At 37.1% G+C, this 8,080-nt stretch overlaps 1 protein-coding gene across 1 annotated transcript; it reads left to right on the top strand.

The window, feature by feature from the left end:
- The first annotated feature begins 1,182 nt into the window (after window positions 1–1,182).
- On the top strand, window positions 1,183–6,208 carry LOC104093195 (beta-fructofuranosidase, insoluble isoenzyme 1-like). The gene is made up of 6 exons (XM_009598914.4): window positions 1,183–1,463; window positions 3,734–3,742; window positions 3,846–4,864; window positions 4,951–5,195; window positions 5,474–5,573; window positions 5,703–6,208. The coding sequence occupies exons 1-6, from the start codon at window positions 1,271–1,273 to the stop codon at window positions 5,901–5,903; spliced, it is 1,767 nt and encodes a 588-aa protein (XP_009597209.1). The 5' UTR covers window positions 1,183–1,270; the 3' UTR covers window positions 5,904–6,208.
- Window positions 6,209–8,080: the final 1,872 nt, after the last annotated feature.

Here is an 8,080-nt window from a genome sequence, read left to right as displayed (position 1 = left end):
AAGAAACGAGGTGACTATCTGTATACGGTCAAAACTGATTTCGACCTTCATATGATTAGTCAAGATTGGAACATAATGGACCGAAGGTCATCTTCATAATATCAGGTATGAGATCCGAAGCCAGGTTACCGAGCTCAAATTTCTGAGACAGATCAAATAACGAACTCGAAGTCATTACCGAGCTCGAATCCAAATCGAACTATGATGCGAAGCGGCGTCATCGAGCTTGAGAGCCAGAGACTGACTAATACCGAGCCCAAGTCAATACCGGACCCCGAGTCAATATCGAGCCCAAGTCAATATCGGGCTATAAATCTGGAAACCAACCAATACCAAGTCCGATCAAGATCGAGCCAAGGGACAAAAGCCGTTACAGTCACACTAAGGAGAGAGAATCTCGGCGGGAATTAGGAAAAAACTATTCTATCATGGGAGCCCACTATGTATTTTTAATTATATCTAAAGTAAGATTCCTCCACTATAAGAGGGATATCTACTATTTCTGTAAAAGATCGAACATTAAGGCATACATACACTCTCATATTCAGATATTATTATTCACAGAGAAATACAGTAGAGATTATCCTCTTGTGGGCTTTATACATTGATTCATCTTGCTAGTTCGTAAAATCGCTTTCTAATTCAATATTGCTTTGTATTTCATTTCTTATACAATCAATACTCAATATATTGCTACTTACTTTTCTGATTTGTGCCAAGTTATATCACGTACCCTTAGAACTACGTATAAATTCAACTTTATCCGTTTTTCGGGTAAACACAAATAAATATCCAATTATAGACTGTTCAAATAAATACAAATATCCTATGTATATTCATGTTACTTCATTTACTTTATATTGAAGGTGTATATCATTTAAACTCGGTTTAATATAATATACTACTACACGCACACACATACAAAGGAATAGCAAATGGCAAAGACGGGAGGCAAAACAAAAAACGGCAAAAAAGGGAAAAAGGAGTGAAAAGGAAGGAAAAAATGACAGAGATGCAGTGAATTTTCTAAAATACCAGTTCCTTGAAATCTTCTTTTTAATATAAGAAACGTTTATCTAAAGTTAATTACACATTTTGTTTAATAAACAAATCCAAAAACAACCCTCCATGATCATTCTGAAATTAAAACAATGTCAAGAGTATTCAATTTTAAAATATTCATTCCTCTATGATCTTAGTTATTTCTCTATATAAATACTCTTCTCCTTCCCACAAATAAAGAACATCTCTGGCAAAGCCAAAAAACGAAATGGAGTATCTAAAAAAGTCTTCTCTTTGGGCATTGCCAGCATTTTTGCTTTGTTTCTTCACTGTTTTTTCCAACAATGGCGTTAATGCTTCCCACAAAGTTTTTCCAGAGTTGCAATCTACTAGCCCTATTGATGTAGAAAATGTCCACAGAACTGGTTACCATTTTCAATCACCTAAAAATTGGATCAATGGTACGTTTTCCATACCTCCAACCACTCTCTCTTCTCTAGTTTAAAGTATTCCTAGAGTTTAAGTTATATACAAAGTAAAAATTTCTTACGCTATATCAATATAATTTAAACCTCTTGGCTATCATATTTACCGGCTTTCTAAATTCCAAAAAATGTTTATCATATAGATCTACCTACTAGGTTTTTATCGTATAAGTGAGCTGATGTCTTGTAATTTTGTTAGTCTGCTATTGTAATTGGTCGTTGCCCGGAAATATTCAGTTATTTTAGTTTGTTACTCTGGCGGCTTTTGAGTTAATGAAACTACGTGATATCCATGAGCAAGTACGTAGTTTCCTTTAAACTCCTTGACATTTTTATCTCCCAAAATATTCTTCCTTTTTCTCTGATTTCCATAAAAGGAAAAAAGAGAGACAATGGTACCTTCTTGTTTTTTGGAAGTACTTTTACTGTTAGGTTTGTCAATGATTTATTTCTTGTCTGTATAGGTTTTTTATATATAGGACAAAAAAAGATTAAATATGGAAAAAAAAAAAACTTCTGCTTGAATATATTATCGAATCGTTCTAAATCAGGGACGGATCTGACTTGTTTGAACGGCTACCACATATTGTTATTTGTGGCAAGCAACTTAGCTAGCATTCACGTAAATGGGATATTGTACGTCATTACTATATGCATTGTAATAAATATATATAATATATTTCTTCACATGTAGGTTAAAACAGTATATATAGAGACAGCTAGCTAGGGCAGAGCCAAGTTGCATTGTGTGTGTGTTATGCAATAGATAATACGGTATATTGTATTATATAATGTATAATATTGTTTACCCGAAAAATCGGATAACGTTAAATTTATGTATGGTTCTAAGGATACGTGATACCCTTTGATACAGATCGTATGGGGAGATAGCAATACGAATACGAATATTCTTGACTATGAAAATGTGAATAATGAACAGAAAGAATGAATAAAGTAAAGTAAAACAAGCACAAGAAAATATCTTTTTTTTCAAGTGTATTCAGTATGTTCATAGCTTACAAGGATCCCCCTTTTATATAGTAAAGAGTCATTACTTTATTTATAACAAAAAATAATAAAATAAAGCATATAGTGGATGACCCATGATGATTTGTCTCTTCTTCGATTCCCGCCAAGATTCTCTCTCTTGGTGCGGTTGCAATGACTCTTGTCTGTGAGCTCGATACTGGCTCGAACTCGTTACTGGGTCGAGCCCTTCGGTCTTGGCTCGTGTTCGACCTTCGAGATGAGCGTCGAGCATTTCCGACCTCGAAGCAATGCCTTGCAGATCGATTTGGTCACGGGCTCGATAAGGTTATCGAGTCGACTCCTCGAGCAGCCTTCGGACTCAAGGCTCGTTAGTACTGTCTTCGGAGTTCACTCCCAAAATCCCGCTCCGATTTCTTACCACTTGAACTCGATTGAACGTAGGAAGACCAAAATCTATTTCGACCATATACAAATATGATAAATTATTCAGTCAACCCTAACTTCACATTTCGTTCTCGAGCCGACTCGGCATCAAAAAATAAAAGGGTGAATTCTAAATGTATACAATTCAAAATATGTGGTTAGAATATTGTTATCATACATCAATATCTTTTGTAGACTTGCTGAGGGGGAGACCAACTATTGCAAGCCCCACCTATAAATTCAAATTGCAAATATTCCCCAACTACTAAAATTTAAGGCCACACCCACTTCTAGCCCAAAGGAAATTTAAGAAAAGGGTTTAAAGAGAAAAATATATATTACTAATAAATGTAAAATAGAAAAGCAACGAGTTCACTATGTTTCGACTTTTGTGAAAGAAGTCAAAGATATGTACTCTTTTTCGTCCACTTTAATTGATTTTTTGGCTTTTTTATGGTCTATATATTTGTTTTTTTTTCAGATATCAAGAAAGAATTAACTTGTTCTTCCAATGTTGCCCTTGGAGTAAAGAGTCAAGAAATTTTTATTATATTTCCAATGAACAAATTAATGTTAATATGGTCAATTTCATTACTAATTAATGCTAAATAATGAATCTCTTAATGTGTGAAAACAACCAAAAAATCAATTAAAGTGGACCGGAGAGGTAGTAAGTAGCAAGTTGCAATCATTCCCAATGCCCTCTAAGACTTGGTTAGAGTATTTTCCATTAAATCTTTAAACATGCATATATTATCTTAATTGCATTAAATTGTGTTCTAATCAATATTTCCTTTTCATGGTCTTTACCCGATGCTTCAAACCAACAACAGATCCCAACGGTGAGTCTGAGAATCTCCTTTTTAACATTTTTTCTTAAATTACCATATAATTTATTGATTTATTTATTTATTATTCCCCTCTGTCATATTTGTTGCAAAACAGGCCCAATGTACTATAATGGTGTCTATCATCTATTCTATCAATACAACCTATATGGATCAGTTTGGGGAAATATTGTTTGGGCCCATTCAGTCTCAACAGACTTAATTAACTGGATCCCACTTGAGCCTGCAATTTACCCATCAAAAGTATTTGACAAATATGGTACATGGTCTGGATCAGCCACAATCTTGCCAGGCAACAAGCCCATTATTCTCTACACTGGAATTGTTGATTCCAACAAGACCCAAGTACAAAATTATGCAATCCCGGCCGACTTGTCCGATCCATTTCTCCGTAAATGGATCAAGCCCGATAACAATCCGTTAATCGTTGCTGACGTTACCATCAACAAGACTCAATTTCGTGACCCAACAACAGCTTGGTTGGGCCAAGATGGTTATTGGAGAATCACAATAGGCAGTGTGTGGGAAAATAAGGGAATAGCATTATTATACAAAAGTAAGGATTTCATGAGATGGACTAAGGTCAAAAATCTACTTCATTCGGCTAATAACACTGGAAATTGGGAATGTCCTGATTTTTTCCCAGTGTTATTGCACGGTACAAAAGGTTTGGATGCATCATACAATAGCACAAATATTAAGCATGTTCTTAAGGTTAGCCTTGATGTTACGAGGTTCGAGTACTACACAGTTGGTACTTATGATACCAAAAAAGATATGTACATTCCGGACAACACTTCTGTCGATGGATGGAAGGGATTGAGACTTGACTATGGAAATTATTATGCGTCCAAGTCATTTTATGACCCTAGCAAGAATCGAAGAGTTATATGGGGTTGGGCTAACGAATCAGATACTGTTGATGACGATGTCAGGAAAGGATGGGCTGGAATCCAAACTATACCTCGTAAACTATGGCTTGATCCAAGTGGAAAACAATTGGTTCAATGGCCTGTTGAAGAATTAGACACTCTAAGAGAAAAAAAAGTCCAACTAAAACATCGCAAGTTGAACAAGGGAGAAATGATTGAAGTTAAAGGGATCACACCTGCACAGGTTCTGATTTTAATCTTTTATTGTATTTTATCCAATTGTTTCATTACACAACAAAATGAGGCTGAGTTAAGGTGTGCTAATTGCAGGCTGATGTTGAAGTGACTTTTTCCTTCTCAAGTTTGGATAAAGCAGAGCCATTTGATCCAAGTTGGACTGACCTTTACGCTCAAGATGTATGTGCTATTAAAGATTCAACGGTGCAAGGTGGAGTTGGGCCATTTGGTCTCCTAACTTTGGCTTCCGAAAAATTGGAAGAATACACACCTGTATTTTTTAGAGTTTACAAGGCCCTAAACAAATATAAAGTTCTCATGTGTTCTGATGCTTCAAGGTAATTTGATATCAACAATTTTATGGATCTCTACTATGGGCTAATTATTCAACTTTGATTTATTTAGGGGTTTTTTTATTTTTAAACTGCGCCAGAAACTATTTGCATTCGATAGCCGGAAGAGTGTATACAAATTTATATAATTTTTTTATATAACATACATAATATATATATATATATATATATATATATATATATATATATATATATATACAAAATATACATTTGTTTGCTGTTTTTTTGAAAGCCTATTTGTTATTTTTCTTTTGTATGACCAGATCAACGCTCGAGAATGGTAAGACAATGTACAAACCATCATTTGCGGGGTATGTAGATGTTGATTTAGCAAAAAACAAGAAATTGTCTCTGAGGAGTTTGGTAAGCTTTCTTCATTTATTTCCCTAAAACATATATTCAATTCTCTCATATTGTTGTTTATTTAAGCACTCATTCGTTTTGTGACTAGTCCATATTGTTGTGTTTTTGCAATATTTTCTTTTTCTGCAGATTGATCACTCGGTAGTGGAAAGTTTTGGTGCCGGAGGAAAAACATGTATTACATCAAGAGTTTATCCAACATTAGCAATATATGATAACGCACATTTATTTGCCTTCAACAATGGCACAGAGACTATCAAAATTGAACTGAATGCATGGAGCATGAGTAGACCTAAGATGAACTGGTCATTTGGTCACTCCTCTTATTGAAGCAAATACTTGTATTTTGTTCCACATTAATGGTGGCGTATTTGGATATTTTTTTTGGTTTTTGTATTGGTAATGCTTCATTCGCCTATCATTTTAAGGATGGCAGCTTCTTCTCTATGAATTTTGATCTTCATGGGGTTCTGATTTGAAGCATCGGAGACTCACTGTTTAGTCAAGTTCTGGAAAAGATGTTGAAGTTAGGGGCGTGTCTATGTGGAGGAGCATCATGTACCTTTCCCTAAATTATGTATAACAATATTATATTTTTTTTAAAAAATATTTAAATAAAAATGTATGCACCAAGTTCATAGAGTATGTAATGACGATTATTGCATGCACCTTTTGTCACGACACAAATTTTCTCTCTGTATGACGTCGTGACGGTACCTAGTCTCTACGACTAGGTAAGCCTAACATTTGCGGAATAATAAAATGAAAACATAATTTTAACAACTAACCGTTCAAAAATACACAGCAATCCCAAAATTCGGAACATCGTGAGTCACAAACTACAGAAGGAAAATCTAGTATCTCTATACATCAGAGTCTAACAAAGGAAAAATACAGAAGATAATGGACATGAGAAAGAGTAGAAGGGGACTTCGAGGTCTGCGGATGCGGCAGATATACCTTGAAGTCTCCAAAACTGTCCTGACTCACTAATTGTACGGCTGATAAAGAGCACCTGAATCTGCACACGAAAAATATGTGCAGAAGAGTAGCATGAGTACACCACAATCGGTACCCAGTAAGTGCCAAGCCTAACCTCATTCGAGTATTGACGAGGCCAGGTAGAATGAAATACTGCAGTAAAATAAAGGCTGAAATTTAACAAGAATGAAATCATAGAAGACAACAGCTCAGTACACAGAGATAACAACAGGGGATTTTCCGAGATACCGTCTCGTAGTCCCAAACGTAAATGTGCACTACAGGGGGATCTCCCGGAATACCGTTCCGTAGTCCTAAAGTAAATATGCAGTACAGGGGGATCTCCCGGAATACTATTCCGTAGTCCTAAAGTAAATATGCAGTACAAGGGGGATCTCCCGGAATACTGCTCCGTAGTCCCAAAGTAAATATGCAATACATGGAGATATAGTAAATATGGAATCAGGGCTATTACTCTCAAAACGATCGGCCGGGTCGTTACACCCCCCTCTTAAAACAATCGTTCGTCCTCGAACGAGCATAGAGACATACCTTAAGTAGTGGAAAGCAATGTTCGGTCTATCCTGATCGGTCTCCCAAGTCGCCTCCTCGACCGGCTGTCCGCTCCACTGAACCTTCACGGAAGCAATATTCTTTGACCTTAGCTTTCTGACCTGTTTGTCTAAAATAGCCACTGGCTCTTCAACATAAGATAGATCCTTGTCCAATTGGACTGAGCTGAAATTCAATACGTGAGCCGGATCACCGTGACACTTTCGGAGCATCGAACACATGAAATACCGGATGGACTCCTGCTAGGCTGGGAGGTAAGGCAAGCTCATAATCAACCTCCCTAACACGCCGCAACACCTCAAAAGGACCAATGAACCTTGGGCTAAGCTTGTCCTTCTTTCCGAATCTCATAACGCCCTTAATAGGCGAAACCCGAAGCAAGACCCGCTCTTCGACCATGAATGCAACATTGCAAGCCTTTCGGTCCGTAACTCTTCTGTCTGGACTGGGCTGTGCGAAGTCTATCATGAATCACCTTAACCTTTTTCAAGGCATCCTGAACCAAGTCCGTACCCAATAATCTGGCCTCGCCCGGCTCGAACCAACCCACTGGGGACCGACACCGCCTACCATACAGAGCCTCATATGGTGCCATCTGAATGCTAGACTGATAACTGTTGTTGTAAGCAAACTCCGCAAGTGGCAAGAACTGGTCACAAGCGCCCCCAAAATATATCACACACGCATGGAGCATATCCTCTAATATCTGAATAGTGCGCTCGGACTGCCCATCCATCTGAGGGTGAAATGTTGTGCTCAGCTCCACTCTACTACCCAACTCATGTTGTACAGCTCTCCAGAACCGTGATATAAACTGCGTACCCCGGTCAGAGATAATAGATACCGGTACACCATGAAGCCTGATGATCTCACGAATGTAAATTCGAGCCAACTGCTCGGAAGAATAGGTAGTCATCACAGGAATGAAATGAGCTGACTTGGTCAGCCTGTCC

This window comes from Nicotiana tomentosiformis, chromosome 2, assembly GCF_000390325.3.
Source record: "Nicotiana tomentosiformis chromosome 2, ASM39032v3, whole genome shotgun sequence".
In the NCBI taxonomy this organism is placed as follows: domain Eukaryota; kingdom Viridiplantae; phylum Streptophyta; class Magnoliopsida; order Solanales; family Solanaceae; genus Nicotiana; species Nicotiana tomentosiformis.
This window is presented reverse-complemented; position numbering and strand designations above follow the sequence as displayed.

Coding starts and splice junctions, on each gene's coding strand:
- LOC104093195 (XM_009598914.4), top strand. CDS start 1,271: ATGGAGTATCTAAAAAAGTCTTCTCTTTGGGCATTGCCAGCATTTTTG. Junction 4,865..4,950: donor AAGGGATCACACCTGCACAG/GTTCTGATTTTA, acceptor TGCTAATTGCAG/GCTGATGTTGAAGTGACTTT. Junction 5,574..5,702: donor AATTGTCTCTGAGGAGTTTG/GTAAGCTTTCTT, acceptor CTTTTTCTGCAG/ATTGATCACTCGGTAGTGGA.